The 26651-nt window shown below is 45.8% G+C and overlaps 1 protein-coding gene across 2 annotated transcripts in view; it reads right to left on the bottom strand.

Annotated features, from left to right (window-relative positions):
• Positions 1 to 25991, bottom strand: part of TBC1D4 (TBC1 domain family member 4) — a 193571-nt gene extending 167580 nt beyond the window's left edge. For both annotated transcript variants that reach the window (XM_075336810.1, XM_075336811.1), the window contains exon 1: positions 25333 to 25991. In XM_075336810.1, the coding sequence (XP_075192925.1) occupies positions 25333 to 25779 (447 nt within the window). In that variant the 5' untranslated portion in view covers positions 25780 to 25991. The remainder of the gene's footprint in view (positions 1 to 25332) is intronic.
• Positions 25992 to 26651: the final 660 nt, after the last annotated feature.

Raw genomic sequence — 26651 nt, 5'->3', positions numbered from 1 at the left:
CGACCTGTATAGCGATCTCAGCAGTCACTGTGACCCTGTCCCACAGTGTCAAACACAGCGATGTGTCCTGCCCAGCAGGACATCGCCTTTGAAGAAAATGGCCTGGACCATTCTGCAACGACTAGCGATCTCACAGCAGGGGCCTGATCGCTGGTAAGTGTCAAACATAAGGAGATCGCTAACGGGATCGCTACTGCGTCACAGAAACCGTGACTCAGCTGTGATCTCGCTAGCGATCTCGTTATGTCTGACGGTACCTTAAGCGTCTAAGGCGGGCTTTGCACACTACGACCTCGCAGGTGCGATGTCGGTGGGGGTCAAATTGAAAGTGACGCACATCCAGCATCGCATGCGACATCGTAGTGTGTAAAGCCTAGATGATACGATTAACGAGCGCAAAATCGTCGTAATCGTATCATCGGTGCAGCGTCGGCGTAATCCATAATTACGCTGACGCGACAGTCCGATGTTGTTCCTCGCTCCTGCGGGAGCACACATCGCTGTGTGTGAAGTCGCAGGAGCGAGGAACATCTCCTACCGGCGTCACCGCGGCTTCCGTAGGATATGCGGAAGGAAGGAGGTGGGCGGGATGTTTACATCTTGCTCATCTCCGCCCCTCCGCCGCTATTGGCCGCCTGCCGTGTGACGTCGCTATGACGCCGCACGACCCGCCCCTTTAGGAAGGAGGCGAGTCGCCGGCCAGAGCGATGCCGCAGGGCAGGTGAGTACATGTGAAGCTGGCGTAGCGATGATGTTCGCTACGCCAGCTATCACACGATATCGTCCCTGCGACGGGGCGGGGACTATCGTGTGCAACATCGCAGCATCGGATTGCGATGTCGCAACGTGCAAAGCCGCCCTAAGACAATGTATTAAATCACTCTGGAATTTACCCATATTCAATGGCCCCTGAATTGTATTCCATCTCTGAGAGTTGGATCTCTTTCTTTGAAATTTTATACTACTATTCACCCCAGCTAAGTGCCTTTTGGTATTGGGTAATTCCAGAAATCTCCAATTAATTAATGGTTTTCTTAGAATAAAGATAGACTATGTTGGATAGTTTGAAAGCTCGCACGATTGCATTTACACTGCATGATTATCAGAACAAGTGCTCATGGAAGTACTCATTTCCTGATAATCATGCAGCGTAAACAGGCCGCCAATCACCCAACGATCGAGCAAAACATTTGTTACTGTAGTTAGATGAAATGATCTATTGGCTTACTTGAAAAAAAAATCAACTCCCTTAGCAGCAAGATAAGACGTGCTGCCGAAAATACTGGCTGCCTACACGCACAGAGCGATCATAACCATGATCAGCCTGCCTAGGCTTGTAAACCACCAACGATTGCCAAAGCGTAGCCTATCGGCGGTCTATCAACACTGCATATCTTCTAATGTAAATAAGCCTTAAGTAATGGCCTAAGAAATCCTCTTATACCACGTCAACTAGTAATGATATCCCTTGAGTAGTAATTAGCATAATTCTGGGAGTGCTGTCACAATATTTTAATTCTTTAAGCACCACTCCAGCGTTTTGTTTTCTTTTTATTCCAGCACTGGAGTGGTGTTTTATATGTAAATCCACTGCCCCATCTTATACTCATCTACCTCTGTCTTCAACTTTTTCCAGCGTCAAATATTTGTGCTGCAACTGCAGTGTCTCACAGAGTGAGCTTAAGGTCACAAGTCAATACAAGTCTATGAGAGCCTCGTTCTGTCCTCATTATGACTCTCATAGAGTTGCACTGAGCGCTCGTGATGTAAATATCTGAGTTAGGTCCAATCAGAAGTTAAGGACACAAGATAGCGCTGCGGGGCGGGAGCGGAGCCAAAAACCGATGCCGCGGGAGGCAGCAGTATAATACAGGGAGCTTACATTGAAAGAGCCACTTCAGCACTGAAAAAAACTACAACGCTGGGGTAGTGGTGCCTTAACTGTTCTTTTTAAATTCACAATAACAAATGTAGGAGAGCCATGGGATACAGGTCCCCGATGTAACTATGTAAGTGTACAAGACACCAGTACTTCTAGGTATGATTGTTCACAACACTGGGAAAAAGATCTAATTCTGTAATGATTGGCTGAGGTTTATGGATTAGCCTAAAGGCCACTTTACACGCTGCGATATCGGTACCGATATCGCTAGCGTGGGTACCAGCCCCCATCGGTTGTGCGACATGGGCAAATCGCTGCCCGTGGCGCACAACATCGCCCAGACCCGTCACACTACTTACCTGCCCTGCGACATCGTTGTGACCGGCGAAATGCCTCCTTTCTAAGTGGGCAGTTCGTTCAGTGTCACATCAACGTCACAGCTGCGTCACTGAACCGCCGCCCAATAGAAGCGGAGGGGCGGAGATGAGCGGGACGAACATTCCGCCCACCTCCTTCCTTCCGCATTGCGGGCGGGAGGCAGGTAAGGAGAGCTTCCTCGTTCCTGCGGTGTCACACATAGCGATGTGTGCTGCTGCAGGAACGAGGAACAACTTCGTCACTACTGCAGCAACGATATTAGAGAATGGACCCCCCCGATTAGCGATTTCGCTCATAGGTGTCACACGCAACGGCATCGCTAAAGCCACCGAATGTGCGTCACAAATTCCGTGACCCAAACGAGATCACTTGAGCGTCTGCATCAAAAAGAAGAAGAAAAAACAACTGAACTAAGAAGAAAAAGGCTGCACATAAGGAGTCAGACGGACAGTACCAGGCACGTCTGATACATTGCAGCTACATTATGTAGGGTTGCATACTTTTTTCTTGGTTCCTCTATCTATGCGCCCATTTTACAGGCAATTAAATTTCTGCACATTAACACCAATTACCCTGTGACATTATAAAGTGACCGGTATCTAGTTCCCACGGTTGTCTTTCTCTTACAATCCAGCGCTTTGTCTTTTCCTGAATGAAATCTTGGTTCCAGGTAAGTTGTTCTGCAGGTCCATGTAGTATATTGACAAAATCTGTCCCCGTAAGAGCAAAACGCTTTGCAGAAATTGCTGGGTGAACAAACACTTTGCTTCAGGATTGCTGTTTTTTCCCGATTGTGTCTCTTTCCTGTCATTATGTTCTATATTTATCGCAAATGTACTGATTATGTACACACCGATCAGCGCTTGTTTAATGGCCCATTCACACAGGCCAGCACACGTTGTATGTAAACAGAGCAATTGTTACTATAATCGTTCTCTCACTATATAGTGTACACATGGTCGGCAGCACTTCCCCTGTTTACACCGGATGAAGTGCTGCCGACAGCAAACCTTTTTTTATACTGGCAAAATAATCAAATTAGTCAATGAACTGGCATTTTGCTTGTTTTTCTGGCTGATCAGTGTCATTTTTTCACGGATGAATGATCGGGAACAAGTGTTATTGTGAACATTCACTGATTATTATCGGCCTACGTAACTAGGCATTTACACCATGTAACCTGTCTGAAAACGTCCCAAGAAATCCTTTTACCTACTTAATAACCTCATTTTGACTGGCTCGATAAATGACGGCTCCTCTGAGATCTTGCCCTGGTCAGAGGCCCTTCTGCTCAAACACAACTTTCTTATTCAACAACCCTTGAAATGGGGAAGGTCATATCAGGGAATTTTAAGATGAGCAATAAAACATCATTGCTGGAATTGTTAGCAATAGGACAATGAATATTATAAATACCAACATTCACAACATAGCACTGCCTTCAAGGTGCCTGACGAGATCCTACTACTTTTTGCTATCGGCCCTTAGGCTTGGAATGCTTAGATTACGGTATATACTGTAATGTTTGATGTCCCTGCCCTGAGTACATATAGGCACCACTTACCGTACATTGGTGGACTGCACTTCACAGCCTTAGATATGTTACTTATAACTAGGATTTAAATACAGAAGTGCAAAGCAGGAGCCATTAGAATGAACAGAGGCTATGATAAAAGTCTAGCCATGTTCAGGTCACTGGGGTTAGGCACATTTACTCATTTACGGACACAGGTTTGTACCGTATGGAACCAGATTTATGCATTAACACAAGTTGTAACCAGAGCACTGTGGAATGTGCAAACCCCGTGCAATGAAGGTTTTAATGTGCATTCACTGTTTACAAACACTTGCACCACATCTTAAGTAAAAGAATGGCTTCATAAATTCAAAAGCAGAATCTGATAAATCTGATAATTGGTTTGTAGCATTTTCCCAATTTTCTCATATTTAGATGCACTGAGCAGCATGAAGTGTGGTGTGGTTTAATGCAAGCTTTGCGATCACGGCTATATACTGTCCCATTGCTGCTGGTGCTTCTTTGTGTGATATACGTCAGGATTAGTGATGAGCGGACTCGCAGATATCTGGGACCTGCGGGACCCAGTTATCTTGTTGTTAAAATCTGGGTTCCGGGCCGTGCCGGTCCCCATATAAGGCTATGAGAACCAGAATCAAGCAATTAAAAATGTTGGTAGAAGGGATAGTGGGGTGGGAGCAGGCACGCTACACTTACCGAGACTCTGTCACGGCTGTACATTGCTCCTACGCCTGCCCATTCACTTCCGGGGCCACGCAATAGGCTCCTGCATAAGCATTGCTTTCCCCGCCCACCAGCATCTGTGATTGGTTGCAGTCAGATGCGCCCCCACCCGGAGTGACAGTGTGTCTGACTGCTTCCAATCACATACACTATATGTGTCTATTGTAATATAAAAAGATATAAATAGATGAAAACAAAATTGTCGTAGGGTCCCGATATTATGATACCCAGCCCAGATAAAGCCATATTTTATCATGGCTGGGTATCAAAATTGGGAGGACCGCACGCTGTTTTTTTTTTTTAAATTATTTATTTAAATAATTAAAAAAACGTTGCATGCGGTTCCTCCTATTTTGATACACAGCCTAGATAAGTGCAGGGCTGGGGGCTGCAGCCTGTAGTCAAAGGCTTTGTCTGTGCTGGGTATCATAATATGGGGGGACCCTACACCAAATATTTTATTTATTTTTATTGTACGATATAGATCTGCAGACAGCGCCTGTGACTGGAAGCGTCAGACACATTGCCACACAGGCTGGGAGCGCATCTCACTGCAACCACAGACTTTGGCGGGCAGGGAAAGCAGTGCATAGGCATGAGCCTAATGCGCAGCCCCGGATGTGAATGGGCAGACGCGGGAGCAGTTACAGCAGCGCTGGAGCCTCGGTAAGTATAAAGCACTTGCTTTATTAGTTTTTTTATTTTTCCTTTATTATTTGTTTATTTCCTGAGTTGCCGAATCCAGAATCCTGGGCATAGGGCCTGTACTCTGGTAAGTTTGAAACATAAATAAAATAAAATAATAAACCACGCGGATCCGGACTTTTACAGTCCATCACTTGTCAGGATCTCCACTTCTGTGTGTGGCGTATGTCACATGATAGTGGCAACTCTGGATGGTGGATTCCATGCCAGAGCTGAAATCAAGGAGAACAGACAAAATTAATGTTCATCTTAAAAACAAACCTCTCAGGTTCCCAACTGCTAAACTGGCAGACATGGGGTCAATCTCCAGGCTAATAGCGTTTTAACACTAGAAGTCCCAGAGAGGGGTCATTTAACATTTCTACCTTTGGAACCCAGAGACGGGTCGAATGACCTGAAGGATTTTAGCTAACTTCCTATAATCACCGTCTTTTGTTCTGTAATTAAGGCCATTACTGTCGCACCACAGGAGGTTGTTGAGTTTAGCCATTTAGTTTCTAGTTAGTTCTATTCAGTTTGGACTAAGGGTCATTTGACCCTCTTTCGGGACTTCAGGGGGGAGCTCGAAATTTCTGGGACTGCTAGTGTTAAAGATTTGTGCACTGAGAGCCCTGCTGCTAGGAGGAAATTAACTTTATTCCTACCGGCAGGCTCCTACTTTCAGTCAAAGAGGTTGGTGCAACTTCAGTCACCGCTCAGTACATATTGAGTAGCGGCTCGGGCACTGAGTGAGACGGCTCTGTAGTGATGCAATGCTAAGCCGCGTGTCAACCAGTGCCGGAGCGCAGATAGAGCTGCCATTCACTATGTACTCAGCAGTGACTTAAGCTGCACCGACCTCTACAACTGAAAGCTGGAGGCTACTGAGAGGAATAAAGTTAATTTCCTCCCGGTAGCAGGGATATCAGTGTGGTGGCTGGGCAGCTTTAGAAAGTTATTTATGTGCAGGCTAATAGCATTTGGTGACATGACCGGTTCCCTTTAAAATGCAAAGCACCCCGAAATATCATAACCCAGTCACATAGAGAACTGTGTGCTATACATCTTGGATAAACAGGACACTAAACTATCATTATTCATTATCCTGTTATAGACAGCACAATGCAGAGCTTGGAGAGGTACGTGATCTACTGGATTTCAGGTATGTAGCACTGTCCCTTCCACTACCCTCCACCAGGGATCAAATAAACCCCTTTACTCCCCTAGACCATACCTCAAAACCAATAAAAAAGAGCTGCTCATGTACATTAATGGCTGACAGCCGAACGATACTTTGGCCAGTCCGTCGCCCGACCCCATCTCAGCCAGCGGCCTCATACACAGGAGAGCTCACCTGAGCGCTCCTTTCTTCTCTATGACAAAACTGCAGACTGACAGCTTATACAGACAATCGCCTTTGGGTCCACAGTCACTCTCCATTGAAATGTATGGGAGTTATGTACGTCTTTTATATCCATTTTACATCAGTTGTTACCTCAGCTAGAAAAGGTCACAAAAATTATTAAACAGGAGCTATGGTCGAAAAGTCTCTAATTACCCTGACTTGTATGAAAATATCTACCATGATATTTCATGTAATAATGCGAGTTTCTCCAGAATGTGACACATTTAATCGCTGATCTCACGAGTCAGTGGCATGATAAAGATGTCACTTTATTATGTTCATTCCTATGTATTCTGTTCCCGACACCAGGAAAGAAAGACAAGCAGATGAAAACATGCCTGTCAGCTCTGGGGATCAGGAGCCGGGCAGTCCGCACTGTATAAACACGTTTGTGCAGAGCAGGTTTGACTAAAAGCAGACAAAGGTTCAGCACGTTCTGTCTTCCCTCATTTACCTGCTACATGAGCCAGAAATAACCAGTCAGCAGATGGCACTGATCACCACGCTGCAAGGATGTCACTGCCAAGTAGTGAGGGGCTACTAGATTACAGGGGCTCCCACCTTTCCAGCTAGGGTTAAATGACGGTACATGAAACTTCCATAATTACCAGCTATGGTGACAGAGAAGGGGGCGGTTGTTATTCACACCCTGTCTAAAGCCCATCACTGCCCACGTCATCTAGTGCCATCGATCTCAGTCTGCGTAAGACAATCAACAGCAAGTTGAAAAGGACAATGAGATCGAGTGGCATTGACTTGGAGAAAAAAGATAGTGGTCATGGTACTCTGACAGAGTGCGATCATAAGGTGGCACACCGTCTCATGTGGCGGCCTATGGTCTAGTTACTGGACACTGAAGAGGGAATGAACTCACGGGTTGTGCAAAGCCATAATACACTATCGGACATGAGCCCTGAGGCTATGCTTACCACTTAGATTACTCTGCATCATGTCTTTCTGTATCTCTACTGTTGTTGCACACCGCAAGACCAGGGAAACTGAGGGGTGGCATGCCTGACATCAATGCTCATCATGGTACGTACAGTGAGCTGGGACTGACTGCTACTCAAAGGCTATGGAGCCTTGTTCTGAGGCCCCACAGCCTCTGAACCATGTAATTGAGGAATGCTGTGGGAACCGCTGGACTACGTCGGAAACGGGAACTTTGCTCTCTAATAAATTGGTTAACAAGGGACAGCGTCTTGTTTTTGTTTTTCTCCAGACTATATCTGAATGCCTGTTGTACGGCGGTCATCCATGGATTTTTTTAGTAAAGGGGGTATCTGACACCTCTCCACATACCTTTCCATTACTAACACCAGGGCTTGAGGCCAGCTGACACTACACAGCTGCCATCAATCCCAACTATCATTACCCAGATATCCACCACACCAGGGCTTCGGGAAGAGCCAAGGCGAAGTGCCAGAATTGAATCATCTCATGTAATGTGCCACTTCAAGGGCAGCTGCAGGCTGTTATTTTTAGTCTGGGAAGAGCCCAATAAACACAAACCAAAACAATCGTCAACAGATTAAGAAACTGGCAGACTCCATGGATGGACGGCTTATGACTGTTATTGAAAAGAAGGATGGCTATATTGGTCACGGATTTATTATTTTTTTTAAACGTAAGAAATGTATTTTTGTACATTTGGTTATTCTCACTTTAACAGATGAAAATAAACAACTGAGATGGGAAAATTAACATTTTTCATTTAGTTGCATAATACATGTGCAAATTAATTGTTGCCTCAAAAACTATGCACACTCATTATTTTGTATTTAATATACATTATATATAGGATTCAAACAGGATGGGGCAAAAGAACATGACACAAATTTACTAATGAGAAAAGACATTATCTAAATTTATCTAGAAACTATGACTGTTCCCAGTGATTTGCACCGGCGGTGACAGGGCAGATTTCTAGGCGGTTTACTAGTCAGCCTGGTTGTCTTTCTAGGACTAGGCTCATACACGGCTCGAAACCCGTTCACTGTCTCTTCTGAAGTGTCTGGGTCGTCCGGACTTTTTCTGTGACATAAATACCCAGTGGTTTTGAATTTCCGCACCAAACGTGAAATTCAGTTTCTATATAGAGCACAATTATCAAATGTATTCCTGAAAGTTTTCTGCACTGTCAGAACAGACCTCGCTCTTGCAAATGTCAGAAATGAAAACGTTTTTTCTTGCTTCGATGTCACACAACAGAAGCACAGGTTACATTTGGTTCCTCGGGTAGCTATGCCAGTTTACTTTAATTTAATTTGGCCATTTACCATTAAAGGCCTTTACGTTTGCACCATTCTTTTTGAATCACATTGTATAGTAATGAATTAAGAGTGTAACTCTGAGGCAACATTGGAAACAAAAAGTGCAAAATGCCTTTTAATTCAATAAAAAAAAAAAATTCCTTTGTCTGCATTTGCATAATGCAAGACTTGGCAGGACTGGAGCTGCTTGGGAAAGTGAATGCCAGACTCTGTCAGTGTCTTATCTGCAAGAAAGAGGGAAATGTTTAGACTGTCAATATTAATTGCACAAGAGTTACACCCAAAAACACATGGAATGTGGATTAACTCTTTCCTCCCCCTCTATCACCTCCACCAGATCAGCTGGCATTTCAGGTGTTAATATTTTCAATGAAATTTTGCACAATAAAGAGATTTATTATGCTTTCAAGGTTTTTACTGTATAAATCAGAGAAACAAGGCATCATTATTTATGGTTCAATCCAGCAATTTCATATGACTTTGAAAAAGGAGAGCGGAAGGAGGTTATTCACAGGTCTGCGTTGGAGAGGGGAGAAAGTGTGTAAAGTCTTATGGAGAGCAGAGACAAGGAGGAAAACACACAAAGCAGAAGCAAGTTTAATTCTGGTGTGGTTCTGATACATGATAGCAAGTAAAGGCAAGCAGCCCCCTTGATACACACAGACCTCACATCCAGCCTGTATTTCAGGGAGGAAAACTCCTACAAAAGCAACTTCTGAGACTTGGATCAGGCTGCAAACTGCATAAAGCGGGGTCAAACAATGAATTGCTGGAACCACGGCCGCACCGGAGATGAGCAAAGGCTTATTTATTTTTAGGAGGGCAAACAAGGTGAATGAGAAGGATGTCCAAGTAGTGGAAAACCCCTTTAATAAAATTGCACTAAGTTTCAGTTTGCGATCTTCATTTCTTCATTCATTTTTGACCCTCCGATATGCATTTTACAGTCTGATCCAAGTCTCAGAAGTTGCTTTTGTAGGAGTTCCCTTCCTGTAATACAGGCTGGATGTGAGATGTGTGTGTATCGAGGGGGCTGTGTGGTGAGTATAGGCTTATTTATTTTTGTGGGGATGCACAAGGGGAAGGAGTAGTGGTTGTTCAAGTAGTGGAAATCCAATTAATCTAAGGCCTTGTTCACACACTGCGTTTTTACCCGCTTTTTTTTGCGTTTTTGCTGCAGAGATTTCTTGAGAAAAGGGTTGTAACCTTTCTGCAGACATTCCCTAGCAAAACCTATGGGAAAAAAAAATATCTGTGCGCACACTGCGCTTTTTCTCAATAATATTCTTTCTGCAGAATTTCTTGAGAAAAGGAATGAGCATGTCACTTCTTTTCTGCAGGTACCTGCGTTTTTTGCCATAGATAATGGTAAAAAATTGCAGGGACCAACCTGCGGAAAAAAAACCCACATAAAAACGCATAAAAAACGCATGCAGTTTTCGGTGCGTTATTGGTGCGTTTTTTGAACACAAGTGCGCTAATCTTTCAGACTCAAGAGATTCCTTAAGAAAAATCCTTTTTCTAATGTGGATCACAAGATGGGTAAGAGAAAAACCGGGTTAGATGCTGCGCTAGAAACCACGATTCCAAGGGATGTGATAAAATCCTTTCCTTTATTGGCACGAGTCAACGCGTTTCGAAGGCATAGCCGCCTTCTTCATCAGGACAAGACAGTACAAGAAAAGAACAGCATCTGCAGATGCTGTTCTTTTCTTGTACTGTCTTGTCCTGATGAAGAAGGCGGCTATGCCTTCGAAACGCGTTGACTCGTGCCAATAAAGGAAAGGATTTTATCACATCCCTTGGAATCGTGGTTTCTAGCGCAGCATCTAACCCGGTTTTTTTCTCTTACCCATCTTGTGATCTACATGTCTCCATCGGGGCTGCTGCTGACCACTACCGCATAATCTGCCTATATGCTTGCTTAGGAGTTGTGCCTGTCACAACCGGAACAGGTGAGTACCTGTCTTTTCACGTGTATCCCCTCATCCACCAGATAAGACCCTATTTGCGCTTTTTCTCCTCCACAGTTTTCCCCCTTTTTCTAATGTGAACAGAGCTTTACCACTAACATGTAGAAATCTGTTTTATTCAATGTCAAAAGTATAGATAAATGTACACAAGCAACAAACAAGTTACACAAACGATAGTCGTGGCGTAGTTGGCAAAACAGGTTTCCAGCCACTATCTGCCCGGGCTGACGCAGATAAACAGTCTGCAGAAGTTATGGCTGTGTATCAGTAAATTATCTACTGGACCCCGGCTGCCAGTGTCCATCATTGCTTCCAGCCATGCACAAGGAAAAATCATCTCGCTTCCAGACAGCTACTTATTAAATCACAGCACTTATTTAGCCACTCAGCAAACACAGCATGCGCCATGCACTCAGCTACGGAGCACGTTTTATGACTGTCTCCTAAAGCCCATGTTTCCTCTATAGGGGGTGATCCAGTAATACAGGACAGCTGGGGGAATTAGACTGGGTGCACACAAAACTTAGAATGTTTGCCAAATTTCAACTGTGAAATTACGGTATTACATTTTAAGAAACCCCATTCACTGTCAGTAACGCTATGTGCGCAAGTTGAGTGTTTGGTTGTAGAAATTTCTGCACCAGTTCTGCATCTCTTGACAGGAAAAACAGTTAAAAAAAACGCACGTTTTTTTGCATTTCTTTCAATGGTAAAAACTACTGGCAAAAATGCTGAAGAATGGGCATGCTGCAAGGAAAACCCCTCAATATCTACACCACACTTCAGGATTTTCAGTGACTTTGCTGGCATCAGAATTTGCTTATGACAAAACTGCACCAGAAAACGTATAAAAAAAAAACAAACTAAAAACGCACTGTGTGCGCACAGCCTTATTCTTCAGAATTCATCCAATACAATAAGTTCAATTTGCGGTAAAACTAATAAATATGTTCCAATGTATAAAGTATTTAGAGATTAACAGGAATGTGCTTATACATTAGAAAAAGCCAGAATATGGTTGAAAGTGATTGACTCCGCTATAGATGCATTGTGTGGACATAATGATGCCCGCCGTGTGGATATGGGTACACACAATGTACATTTTGAGCTTCAGCCATTGTGGTGGCGAGGAGAGTTTGGCGGATATGAATGATGATGTATGATTGGTGTGATTGACTGGTTGTTACTTTGTTGGTGCTCAGGTTTTTCTGATGTACTTACTGTTGTGAGTGTTGCCTTTAATATTACACTGTATGGCCTAGATATTATCTTACAGTTCTTGCCTTATTTTGTTACTGTGTTTTTAAAAGGAGAAACAAAGTATGATAGGATAATTCAGATAGCTAAGATAGATAGATAAAACATATATAGTACAGCAGACTGTTGGGTGGCTGATATTATTAGGGTGGGAAGGGCCATGGTTATTTCATCCTTTTCAGCCTAACAATCACAGCCCACAGCCGCCCCAGAAGTGGCACATCCATAAGATGCGCCAGTTCTGGCGCTGGACCCGGCTCTTCCTGTTGCCGTGGTGAGGTGGGAATAGGGGTAATAAGCAATTAATAACAGCCCACAGCTGCTACTAAGCCCTAGATTAGTCATGACAGGCATCTATGAGACACCCCCCATCAGTAATCTGCAAGTGAAAGTACATAAACACAAACACCCAAAAAATCCTTTAATTGACATAAAAGACAAAAAAGCCAGCCTCTTTCACCACTTTATTAACCTCTCATAAACCCCTCTAGGTTCGACGTAATCCACAAGAGGTCCCATGACGCTTCCAGCACTACTACATCTGATGTTCACAGCAAGCGGCATAGAATATGACTGCCGCAGTGCGCTCCACGTAGTAAGCAAAGTGAACTGTGCGATAAGCGGTGACATCATTCGTGTGATTTGCGGTCACAGCGGGAGTACATGTCTTCTAGAGTCCGCGACTGAAATGAGCCACAGGTGGAGGACTCACCTGAGTGATGTCACCACTAATCGCACGACTCACTTCAGTCGCGGCCTGAACTTCACAGAGGGCAGTCTTGTTCTATGGCACTTTCTGTGAGCATCAGATGTAGCAATGCTGAAAGTGCCGTGGGACCTCATGTGGTTTACGTCGGACCTGGAGGGGTGTATGGGGGGGTTAATAAATTGGTAAAAGAGGGTGGCTTTTTTGTCTTTTATTTCAAATAAAGGATTTTTTGGGTGTTTGTGTTTATTTACTTTCACTTACAGATTAGTGATAAGGGGGTGTCTCAGACGCCTGCCATGATTAATCTAGGGCTTAATGGCAGCTATGGGCTGCTATTAACTCTTTATTACCCCGACTGCCACCGCACCAGGGCCACCGGGAAGTGTCAGGACTGTCGCATCTAATGGATGTGGCATTTCCGGACAGCTGCTTGCTGATATTTTTAGGCTGCGGACAGCCTAATAATCATAGGCCTCCAGACTCTGAGAATACCAGCCCCCAGCTGTGGGGTTTTATCTTTAACTGGGTATCAAAATTGGGGGGACCGTATTCAGGTTTCATTAAAATACTTATTTTACTGTACGATATAGACCCGCCCATCGGCGTCTGTGACTGGTTGCTGTCACTCAGCGTGGGGGCGCATCTGACTGCAACCAATCACAGACGCCGTTGAGCAGGGGAAGCAGTGAATGTGTATGAGGCTAATGAGCGGCCCTGAAAGAAGAATGAGCGGCTACAGGAGCAGTGTGACAGCGGCGCCGGTGAACGGTCAGTATGAAGCGCTGGGAGAGAGACAGAGAGAGAGAGAATGAATTTATTCTGGAACAATGTGGGTGACCTGAGTTTTTTGTGACAATAACGCAAGTAAAACATATGCAAAACGCACAAATTTGATAGCATGCATGTTGCCATGCGCTTTCATCCCCTCATTGATTTCAACGGGTGACAAAACATGACAAACGCAAGAAGAATGAACTTGCCGCTTCTTTTTTGTCAGATGGTTTTGACAAAGAAACTGCAAACAAAAAACTGCAACGTCCGCACAGAAAATCTGACTTCTCATAGACTTTGGTGGGAAATTAAAAGTCAGAACTTGTTGACAACAAAACTGCACTAAAATCGCAGCGTGTGCATATAGCCTAATATTCCCTAAGGGCTCCAACACACATCCGTTAAAACCACGCACGTGTGATAAGGGCCGTTTTTCGGGTCCGTTTTCCGTTTTTTAGGTCGGTTTTTATGGTATGTGTGGCCAGCGTGTGTATCCCGTATGCTAACCGTATGTGCGTGTGGAATGTTCGTGTGTGCGTGAGTGAAATAACTGACATGTGTGTGTGTTGTCCGTGTAAAATGTTCCGTGTGTGTGTGTGATGCACAATGTCTTTGATACATGTCGGCAGACAGGATACACCGCCGCTCCTGTCAGCTCCACGCAGCAACTGAAGTGAGTAGCGCGATCAGCTGAGCTGTCACTGAGGTTACCTGGATCCAGCGGTGGATGCAGCGGTGGCCGCGGGTAACCTCAGTGACAGCTCAGCTGATCGCGCTACTCACCGCCACTCCTGTCAGCTCCACGCAGCAACTGAGGTGAGTAGCGCAATCAGCTGAGCTGTCACTGAGGTTACCTGGATCCAGCGGTGGATGCAGCGGTGGCCGCGGGTAACCTCAGTGACAGCTCAGCTGATCGCGCTACTCACCGCCGCTCCTGTCAGCTCCACGCAGCAACTGAGGTGAGTAGCGCAATCAGCTGAGCTGTCACTGAGGTTACCCGCGGCCACCGCTGGATCCAGCGGTGGCCGCGAGGTACCTGACTGACAGCAGCTGATCGCGCTACTCACCTCATTTGTTGCGTGGAGCTGACAGGAGCGGCGGTGTATCCTGCTGCTCCTGTCACCTGCATGTAGCAGAGCTGGAAGCGACGCTGGAGGTCCGTGGATTACGCCGGACATGGAGGGCTTTGTCGGGGTTAATAAATTGATGATGAGGGACTTTGTTAGTGTTTTTTTATTTCTAATAAATTATTTTTTTGGGTGTGTGTGTGTGTTTTTTAAATGTCACTTACAGATTAATCATGGAAGGTATCTCGGGGAGACGCCTGACATGATTAATCTAGGACTTATTGGCAGCTATGGGCTGCCAATAACTCCTTATTACCCCGATTTGCCAACGCACCAGGGCAAATCGGGAAGAGCCGGGTACTGTCCCAGAACTGTCGCATATAATGTATGCGGCAATTCTGGGCGGCTGCTGACTGATATTGTTAGGCTGGGGGGCTCCCCATAACGTGGGGCTCCCCATCCTGAGAATACCAGCCTTCAGCCGTATGGCTTTATCTGGCTGGTATTAAAATGGGGGGGGACCGCACACCGGTTTTTTTAATTATTTATTTATTTATTTTACTGCACAGTATAGACACGCCCACCGGCTGCTGTGATTGGGTGCAGTGAGACAGCTGTCACTCAGCGTGGTGGGCGTGTGTGACTGCAACCAATCACAGGCGCCAGTGGGCGGGTAAAGCAGGGAATACGAGATTGATTAATGGGCGGCCGGCTTTTTCAAAATAGTAAAAGCCGCCGAAGTTTTTATAACAGCCGTGCAGCGCCGCGCCGGAGATCGGGGAACGGTAAGTATGAGAGAGGGGGGGGAACTGACCGCCAGACAGCGAGAGGGACAGATAAGACAGAGAGACCGACCGACAGACATAGAGACCGACCGACGGACTGAGGGAGAGAACGAAACAGAAAAAGAAAAAAGACCGACATCACATGAAAAAAGCACAAAATGTACAGGGAGGAAACAGAGATGCGTCCGTGGCACTCGGACGTGCGCACAGACCCATTGACTTTCATTGGGTCCGTGCTGCGTGTTGCGTGCAGAAAACGGACATGCTGCTGTGCAAAACGCACACAGGTACGGATCACGGACAAACGGACATGCATCATAAACGCACGTGGAGCTTTTATCATACAATAACATTGGTGCACGTTTGGCCAGTATACACGGAAACGGACCAAACACGCACGTGTTTCACGAATGTGTGTTTCAGGCCTTAAATGTATCTGTTGGAGATGGCCGAGTGTAGCAATCTGCCATCTCTGGTGGTCCGATAAAAAATGAAAGACGAAGAGGTGTGTATACTCGACCTTCGCTCTATTCAGAGGGGGCTCCTCAGACACCCAGAGATCATTGCTATCTCCCATCCTATCAGTAGGGGTTCATTTAGTAACTTGGTACAACCACTTTAATTCGAGCATTATCCACATTTTTGACACACAAGGCTAAATATGGCTTTCTGCAAATGCAAACTGAACTCGTTCTTGGAAAATATGAAGACAAATAAGAAAAATGTGCACAGATCAAGGCAACACATAGAGTTCTGCTTTGGCAGTCCCGCTTTTCATTGTGTACCCTTGAACTTTCACTGTGCAATGAAATTTCCACATTCTGGAAGCAGACAGCGTTAGCGAGGCCTCCAGACTCCAAACCTTGGATTCTTATCTAGCAGTTACTCATGAAATGAAAAAGAGCAATCTAATATATACCAGCATATAATCACGAGGCTTCATAAAGGGCGGAGCAATTAAAGGAACAGGCACTTTACATAAACAGGCTTTTATAAAAATGAAAGCCAAAAAATAAAGGCATAGGAGGCAACATGGCCCAAAAGTGGACTTTCAACATACTGGATCCTTCACAACAGAAATCCTTCACGAGATCACGTCATCACATGAATACAGTAAATTACGATGTGTGGCTCACATAGAAAATCACCATTATGCCTTGTAATTATGGCGTTATATCCACAGTCTTCTCACTAGGGTGGAACATCCAACTTTGCTCTGTTCCTACCTATTAAGAGTCTATACTGTGTAGTTGTAAAAATGGTAATAAATCTTGTGTTCTTACAGAAATGTAAACGCGCCTTTACACATGTCATGTCACCACCCCTATGTTTTCACACCCATCTCCTCTGGGGTGAAAGGGATAGTTATGTGCACTATTTAGTAGATCTAAGAGCTGTAGTCGCATGCCACTCCTCTACAAAACCATGAGAGGCAATGGAGCATAAAGGGGATGTCTGGCTTAGGCTGCTTTCACACTACGTTTTTTTTAACATGCGTCATGAACGTTTTTTTGCTGTAAAAGTGGATCCTGTTTTTACAAAGAAAAACGCAAGTGTTATTTTGCAAGATCCTGTCACTTGAAGTTTATGGCCGGGCATTGAAGTCATGTGATCGGGAGTGAGGGGAACTGTACGTGATAGACTGGGAGCCGGCATCTGACAGCTGCAGACGCTGGTAACCAAGGTAAACATCGGGTAACTAAGCAAAGTGCTTTGCTTGGATACCCAATATTTACCTTGGTTATGAGCGTCCGTAACTGCTAGGAGCCGGGCTGCCTGCTCCCTACACACGTAACCAAGGTAAACATCGGGTAACTAAGCGAAGTGCTTTGCTTGGTTACCCGATATTTACCTTGGTTACGAGCGTCCGCCGCTCTCAGGCGGGGGGGGGGGAGAGGAGAGAGAGGGAGTGGGAGAGAGGGAGGGGGAGAGAGAGACTGATCACGCCAGGCTGGTTTCTGGGCATGCTCAGTAGAGCAAGCAGGATCCTGTCTATCAGCATGCCAGCGTGCAGTATAGTCAGGATCCAGTGAAAAACAGTATTTGGACGCAACTCAAAAATGCTACAAGTAGCGTTTTTGAAAAAAGTAAAAAAAACAGCAAGTCGCTGGATCCTCACTATAACGCACGCAAACGCATGTGAACGCATGTTGACGCGAGTCCATTGCAAATGTGTTGAAATGAAAACGCATTTACACTGGATCCGTTTGTGTGTTAAAAAAACGTTCATGACGCATGTTAAAAAAACGTAGTGTGAAAGCAGCCTAAGTGATATTGATCAGCCCATCTCAGGATGTATCATTAATATCAGATCGGCGAGCGTCTGACACCAGGGTCTGACACCAGGTACTCCCACCGCTCAGGTAGCGGCTAGATGTCACCCAAATGAATGGAGCTGAACAGAATGGCTCAATTCACGGTGTAGTGTCTGCTGCCATTGTAGATGTCAGTGTTGGGACCTTCACTCATCCTCTAGAATTAGGCACTCTACAGAATTGTGAATCCAATACCTTACTGCTACAAGAAGATTGCCCATGTAGCCCAGCTCACATCACGCTGTATGGTAATGTCACATTCTAAAGGACCATTAGAGAGGCCCATTTTGCCACAATAACCAGTGCTAATCAGCTACAGTGGATTGTTTACTGGCTTATTTGTATTGGTCTGATGGGAACAGAACGATCGTTAGTATGACAGCTCTGTCCCATCCAGTGTCAGGGTGTCAGCACCACATCTCCCATCGACATGGAGCAATGTGCTGCCAATAACAATGATTGTTAAGCACATAAACGATCCAACCACCTGACGAACGAGTGTTTAATTGTCTGATGATCACTGCCATTTCCACATAGGCTGAAAATCAGGATTGCGTGTTCACTCATTATTGGCCTTATTGGGGTTGGTTTCAGTTTCTTTCTTCCTGATAACTGACAGTGCGGATCAGCTGTATATTCACACCACTGGTCCGCTCTCTCCCATGCTGTCAGCACAGCCCGCTTTGTCATTACTGCATGGTAGACAATTAAACAAAAAAGTATCACTTAGTTCACCGAGTGCTGCTGTAGAGACATAATCAGAGTTCTTAGATGCAGCAGAGCTGAGAAAATTAACTCCGCCCACACCACAGCTCTCTGCATACATTGTCTATAGAGAGCTGCTTAGCAGTGATAAGGTCCTGCTGATGAAACCTTCTTTATAAGTAAACAACAGCACACAGCCTGATAATTGACACATCCCTGAATTTAGTGTGGGGGTTTTTTTGGGGTTTTTTTGGTTTTTTTTCGTCAGAACGCTGTGAATTTAGTGTTTTTACCCCTACGTTTCCAGATTACATATCAAAAAAGCTGCTGACAGATTCCCTTTAATGAAAAACAGTCAACTCCTTTAAGTTGATTAGTGTCATGAAATTAACAGAACACGAAGGAACAAGGTTCTTTTATAAGCACCACAGGCCCTTCATTTTAGTAATCATTTGGGGTATCTGTGTCCTGATAGCAGATAGAAACCTTACATTTTTTTTCTGCTGGGTTAATCTGTGTACACTCTGCCATGACACAGGTTTAACTACTGCAACATGTAGATGTGATCATTTGCTCCTGTTCAGATGTTACATTAGCACAGCAACATGGAATAAAAATAATGTTTTATTAGAAATCCCTTCACTGCTGGATCTTCTATTCTTTCTCCATTAGTAAGTCATCACTTACCAATATGATAGGAAATTTGTTAGGCTGCTTTCACACCTCCGGTTTTTCCTGTGCAGCACAATCCGGCGCTTTGCAGAAAAAACGCAACTGTTTTTTTTTGCCGCCGGTTGCGTTTTTTTTTGCATAGACTTACATTAGTGCCATATTGTGCCACATGGGCTTGCGTTCCGTCCGGTTTTTGCCGCATGCGGCACATTTAGCCGGAACGTTGCCTGGTACGTTTTTTTGTCCAGCAAAAAAAACTGCATCGCGCCGCATCCGGCCGATGCGGCGCAATTTGCAATGCATGCCTATGGACGCCGCATGCGGCTTCTTGTGGCAAAAACCGCATCCGGCCGCCGCATGCGTTTTTTTCCACTGCACATGCTCAGTAGCCGATATTTACCTTGGTTACCAGCGCACGCAGCTACACGTGCAGAGAGCAGGGAGCAGCGCACACTGAGCGCTGGCTCCCTGCTCTCCTAGTTACAGCACACATCGGGTTAATTAACCTGATGTGTCCTGCAGCTACATGTGCACAGAGCAGGAGCCGGCACTGACAGTGAGAGCGGAGGAGGCTGGTAATGAAGGTAAATATCGGGTAACCAAGGACAGGGCTTCTTGGTTACCCGATGTTTACATTGGTTACCAGCCTCCGCAGAAGCCGGCTCCTGCTGCCTGCACATTTAGTTGTTGCTGTCTCGCTGTCACACACAGCGATCTGTGCTTCACAGCAGGACAGCAACAACTAAAAAATGGCCCAGGACATTCAGCAACAACCAACGACCTCACAGCAGGGGCCAGGTTGTTGCTGGATGTCACACACAGCAACATCGCTAGCAACGTCACAAAAGTTGTTCGTTAGCAGCGATGTTGCTAGCGATGTTGCTTAGTGTGACGGGGCCTTTAGATTACTGGCTGCAGTCGTTCTGACACAATCTGAACTTTTAGCTTTAGTCGTGTAGCAGAGTCCAGAAAGCTGCCCACACCAGGCTCTCAATAGAGATTGAACATTGACTAATATGAAGATCAAAACCATCCATTCAAATGAATGGGTCCGTCAAATAAACGGACAGCATAGGGATGCAATGGGTGTGTCACTTAAGTGCTGTCCATTATTTACTGTTTAATTGGCAAGTGGAGGTGCCTAGAGGGGGTTTTAGCTTTTTTTTTGTATATGAGAAAAATGGATGTTACACTTAAGTAAAATCAGGCACATGGACCAAAAATGGATGAAATTCTGATCCAAGAGGCTGATGAAAAGGGTCTGTCTTTCTCATATGAAAAAAAAAAATCTGAATGTGGCCTGAGAACAACTCAGTCCTATTCAAAGTAATGTGACTGAGCTTCAATATAGTTACATAAATCTGTACAGCAGCACTCTAAAAAGCTAAAGTATGTAAGCATTGCGTATAGGTATTTTGGCACTGCATTACTGCTTTTGGAGAAAATTAGATACTTGGTTTACAAATTGGCCAATTCGTGTAAGCCCGACAGCCAACGACAAGGCGCATCTCTATTTGCCGGGACCCTATCCAATACGCCTCTATTTACATATTTTAGCTTTTCAGAGTGCTGCTGTACATATTTTTGTAACTTTGTTGAATTTTCAGCGTACACCTGTTCACACCTAGTGGATGTGCTGCTCAGTATATAGTCACAGCCAGTGCCAGACGCAAAGTGCTGTGTCTGGTATACAAGGAGACAGAAGCCAATGCACTAAGGACAAGCCTAAGGCCAGGTTCACACAGTATAGTTTTCCATAAAACAACAGAAGTATTTGGCCTGTATTTCACATTTTCTTTCTTTTAGAATGTAAATTTATTTGTGGTTCCATAACTGTATAAAACAGCGCTGTGTGAATCTGGCCTAAATCCCAAGGGTGCAGTTATTCATATCCACCTTTGATGTCCTATCTTATTACATTACTATTAATGCCTGCCTGTACATTATTCAGTATGTATACCCAGCTCAGATGCCATGGATTCCATCTGAGGGTAACGCGTTACTGTCCCACGTCCCTGTTTGCAACACAGAGATGGCCACACAAGTGCATTTATTCCACATTATAGGAAATAATGAAGGGCAAATGTGCATGCCACCTTGATTGTGGGCTCACTGGTCTAATGACCCCACACAAGAAAAAAAAAAAATCATGAAATGGTCTAATGAACAGATAGTCGCTCGATGGTTCGCACTGTTGCTTTGCACCACTGGGGCCCTGGATTCAAATCCCACCAAGGACACTATCTGCAGGGAGTTTGTATGTTCTCCCTTTGTTTGCGTGGGTTTCCTCCGGGTGCCCTGGTTCCTGACACAATAGTAGGGAATTTAGATTGCGAGCCACGATGGGGACAGTGATGATAATGTCTGTAAAGTGCTGTGTAATATGATGGCTGTATATGAGCATGCATAATATGGATAATGTCCATACACCTAGAAGCACACATGGACTCTCCACTATGAGCTAGATTTGATAGCTGCTTTGTTGCCCTTGTGTTACATAGAGAGCTATTCATCTAAATGGCCATCATGTTCTTGCAGCAGTCTTCTCAGGATCAGTCACTTAAAAGGGCTTGTAAAGGGAAGATAAGTTATCACTTACCTATAGGCTAGGTAACAACTTATGGATTGCTGGAACCCACAACAATTGGCAAAATGGGGCAGTTTACCTCCATTATCCCCATAATATTCCCGATCGTCGCTTAATTCATTTTCTATGGTGTTAGTGTAAAAAGTTGAGCTCAGCAGCCATATAGGGAATGAATGGAGCGATAGTCAGTCATGTGCACTGTATGGGGGTGCTGATCACTGACGGTCCCTGTGGTCAGACCCCCACAGATCTGTATGTCATCACCTATCCTGTGCATAGATGAGAACCTCTCTTCAATGGACAATCCCTTTAAATGCTGTGTCCTCTTCCCTGCAGTACCTCTCTTTTTGGCTGTGTCTAGTACAGACACTTAGCCACAGCTCCGCTAGATATCATTGGTGCTAATAACAGTTGTGACAGTGGGGATGATGGGGAAGGTGGGTAACCCCATAGTCACTACAAGAGTGACTGGATGATATATTCCTGAGAAGTCTATATAACGGCATGGCTTACGGAGCCGAGTAAAGCCTCATCATAGAGCGCAGCACCGGGTTTAGCCTGCACTGCAGTGTGCTTTTCACACAGTGATTAAAAGATTGAAAATCATTAACATGATAACAGCAGGAAAGATGCCAAAAAGCCAGCAATGACGTCCACTATCGCGCTGGCTGAATCAGTTTTAGGTCTCCAGACTGTCAGACGTGCAGTAAATAGATACTAACGCTATCGCCAAATGTGCACATGAAATGACCGCGACTTGTACCCATAGTGTACTGACTTTATATGGCGGCACATACAATCTAGGAGAATACAACACTTTATGGAAACACTAGAGACCCCCGGATAACCTGTAAACTGTCACATATGTATAATGGGGGGTCTGACCCCAAGTCTCATCTCTAGGGTTAGTCACATAGGCATAATGGCTAGGGAGATGCACAACTACTGCCAATAGAAGGGGTGATCCGACAATAAGAAATGATCACTTGCTCAATGTTAGATTGGTGGGAGACTGACTGCTGGAGCAATCACCGATTGCCAAACCGGGGGAGCCAGTCCCTGGTGGTGAGAGGCCGCAGCCAGGTAAGAGTGCCTGCAGGTGCTTGCGGCCTACCTCCCCAGTCAGCCATTGGCACTAACAGGAGTGGCAGAAGGTAGAGCTGCCATGTTGTGGTTTTGCAGGCAGCAGGCGTCCTAGAAGATGTCCCCCGCTTGTTATACTTTTATAGTTTATTTTACTGACAGGATACCAAATTAAAAACAAAGTCTCTGTCAGCCGGATCACACGAGGCCGCGGTTACCTCAGCTGCTGTGTGCAGAATACCTCAGCGCAGCTTTGTGGTTAGCAGTCACACGTATATGTCAGATGTGTTTGTTTTGTACCCCATAGACCAGGCGTGTACTGTCCACACAGTATGAACGTCATCTGGAACACACAGTACCACATTTAGCTCACAGATTTTGTGCCTTGGTGCATAGATAATGACAAGTACAGTTGTCAGTTTTAGCTATAACTTAAAAGAGTATTCCCACATCCAAGATCCTATCCCAATATATAGTAGGTGTAATATAATAATAATATTGGGAAATGCCTCCAATTAGAACTGTAGTACAGTCCTCCTAATATAGCCATGTCTCTTACCTCATGTGCAGGACATTGCAGCTCAGATATCCATGGTTATGACCACACATATAGTGACATTTAGTTGCTTGTGGTCATAACCATGGATGCCTAAGGTCCTGCAATGCCCTACACGAGGTAAGCAACATAGCTAATCAGAAGAACAATACTACATTTCTAATTAGAGGTATTTGGTAATATTCTTATTATTACACCTACTACATATTGGGATAGGATCTTTGAATTGGCAATAAAACTTTAAAGGGGTTGAACCATGAAAGCAAACAATCTCTTGGATAGGTGATAACTTATTGGGACCAGCCCCATTTGGGAGACTAAAGCGGGCTTTACACGCTGCGACATCGCCCGAGTGATCTCGTTGGGGTCACGGAATTTGTGACGCACATCCGGTCGCTTTAGCGATGTCTTTGCATGTGACACCTATGAGCGATTTTGAATCGTCGCAAAAATGTTCAAAATCGCTCATCGGTGACATGGGGGTCCATTCTCAAATATCGCTGCTGATCGGTGTACGAAGTAGTTTGTCGCTCCTGCGGCAGCACACATCGCTATGTGTGACATCGCAGGAACGAGGAACCTCACCTTACCTGCGGCCGCCGGCAATGAGGAAGGAAGGAGGTGGGCGGGATGTTACGTCCCGCTCATCTCCGCCCCTCCGCTTTGATTGGGCGGCCGCTTAGTGACGTCGCTGTGACGCCGCACGGATCGCCCTCTTAGAAAGGAGGCGGTTCGTCAGTCACAGTGACGTCGCAGAGCAGGTAAGTAGTGTGACGGGTCCGGGTGATGTTGTGCGCCACGGGCAGCGATTTGCCCGTGTCGCACAACCGATGGGGGCGGGTATGCTCACTAGCGATATCAGTACTTTACCCCCCGTTACAATGGAGTGGCAGAGCACATGCTCGGCCGCTGCTGCATTCATCCCCACTGTGGCTACTGAGCGCTGCGCTCAGCTCTCTCCAGTAGTCCCATAGAGAATGAATAGAGCAACAGTCAGGCATCCAATCTGTGATGGAGATAGAAGGGCCACGCTGGGGACAATAATTCCCCGTACTGACAATCAATGCAGGTCCCAGCGCTCAGATCCACAGTGACAGCAAGTTATTATCAAACCGGTGGGAAGGTGATAACTCGTTTCTCCCGGCCTGCAGGTCACCTCTACAATATACACTTCTAAGTGATGTGGTCCAGAAGGAATAATACGGTGATTGGTGGAACGTTACCCCCAAAGTGACACCGTAATGTCCTGGATTATACAACCTGCCAGGAGTAGTAGCGCTCTGATCTCCTCTCACTGCACACGTTACAGCAGTTGACAACCAGGATACCAGGACACAACCACAACTTCCTTCTTCTTAATAACAGACGGAATAGTGTCATGTTGTCCATTAAACCACAACTGGCACACATGCCATGCACAGTGCCCTGCGTACATCATCTATGGATCTATAATACTAGCACAGGGCAAAGTTGAATTTAAAGAGGTCCTGTCACTTCTTGTGACGTCTATTTTTTTGGGAAATACTTTAATACTCCCCATAACATAACAACTTGGGAGTATCTTTTTTACAAAACACTGATTGCACTATTTCTATTCCCCCATTATTCTTCCTAGAAATGTGTGAAGAAATTGACAACTGGGCGGTGAGTTGGAGTGTGACATTATCCAATCAGTGCTGACAGATCATGTAGGAGCACACCCCCTTGACAGTGTCAATCTATTTGTGAGTTTCTAGGAAGAATACACAGCGGAGCCGTACACCGTGGCGTTCTAAGAACAGGCGCTCTGAGAGAACTTCACGGTCACACAAGTATATAGGAACACACGCTTTCTGAGCAGACGCCCCCCTAGACATGTTTGGGGACGTCACCTAATGTTTGATCATTTACATAACATGTTTTCTGAAATCTCCTTAGTTAGTGTTTCTCGCCTGTGGACCTGTACAGTACTGTTCGCCTGTGACTCTCACCTGGCTGGGGTCAGTAGCCTTGAAGACATGGCAGGCCATCTCAGACTCTGGGTTGTCAGGCTGAGTCTTAATCAAGTAGGCAAAGTATGAGGGGTCCTGGCTATTGTGGATGAAGCGGGCAATGTGCTGTGCCTTGTGCTCAAAGATGAAGACTGCTGTGTTGCCACTGGCTCCATTCAAAGCAGGCACACAACGAAGGTGGGGGGCAACCACCAGGAGCTGGACCTCTCGGCAAGGTGCCACACAGCCAGGGGGGTCCTGCCTCTCTGCCCGTCTGCGGATCTCTGCCACCAGCCATGGCAGCATTGGTAAAGTTGTCCTTCTGTCCAGGGAAGACCACCCAACATACCACAGGCGGAAGCTCTTCTCCCCCTTGGCAGTCCTGTCTGGGAGGGCTTGTTCCTCCAACAGAGGGTGACATTGATCTGCAGAACTTCTCCTCTCCATGGCTCCTCCAGCAGACAGTAGGGAGTGAGTGTGGTGTGGCGATCCTGCAGCCAGCGTGTGCACTTTATGGAGAGGAGAGAAGCTGCTCCATAGACAAGGCACGATCCTAGGAATAAGGTAGAAGTGAGGAGGCGGCGAGGCTCACAGGCACATGGCAGGCTCATCTACAGACAATCGTGCCTTCAGGATCTGCTGCCCCACACCTCCTCCCTGCCCCCTCCCTCTCGTCATGACAGATCCTGCAGAGCAGCTTCTCCCCTCCTCCTGCCTGCATGCTTACCCTGCTGCCTGCCCACTGCCCGTACTGTCTCACCAATGGCCTGCAGGGAGCTGAAACTGACAGGAGGCTGCGCCAGTACCAGGAGCTGCTCACAGGGATCCCAAGAATCAGTCCAGCACCGAGGGGAAACCCCAGACTGCTGCGACAACAGCCCCGCTCCTCCCTGCCCCCCACCCCTTCCTCTCCCAGCCTGAGAACCCCCCTCCGAATAACAACTTTTAGAGCCCCACACTTACAGAATGCTGCAGTGCACGGTGAGACCATGTGTGGCTGCGGGGGTGTCACTACCTACAGGGTGCAGGGTGCTGCAGGAGTGACTGCCCTGTGAGGAGACTGTGGCTTCCTTATTATCACTTCACCATGTCCCACAGCACATGATAGCAATGCTGCTGTGATGGAGGCTCACAGTGGTGTGTGTAATGGTGGGCACAGGAGCTTAGTCATTCAGCCACTGTCCTGGACATGCAACCAGTGCTATATACAGTATATACCTGGCTCCTATCCCATAAAAGCTATCTGCCACCAGTGCCATATACTGACCTTCCATCCCATAACAGCACTCTATGCCACCAGTGCTGTATAAAAGCCTCTC

The sequence above is a fragment of the Anomaloglossus baeobatrachus genome, chromosome 2, assembly GCF_048569485.1.
Source record: "Anomaloglossus baeobatrachus isolate aAnoBae1 chromosome 2, aAnoBae1.hap1, whole genome shotgun sequence".
NCBI classification, from domain to species: domain Eukaryota; kingdom Metazoa; phylum Chordata; class Amphibia; order Anura; family Aromobatidae; genus Anomaloglossus; species Anomaloglossus baeobatrachus.
The sequence above is the reverse complement of the archived record's forward strand: the minus strand, read 5'-3'. Positions and strand labels throughout refer to the sequence as shown.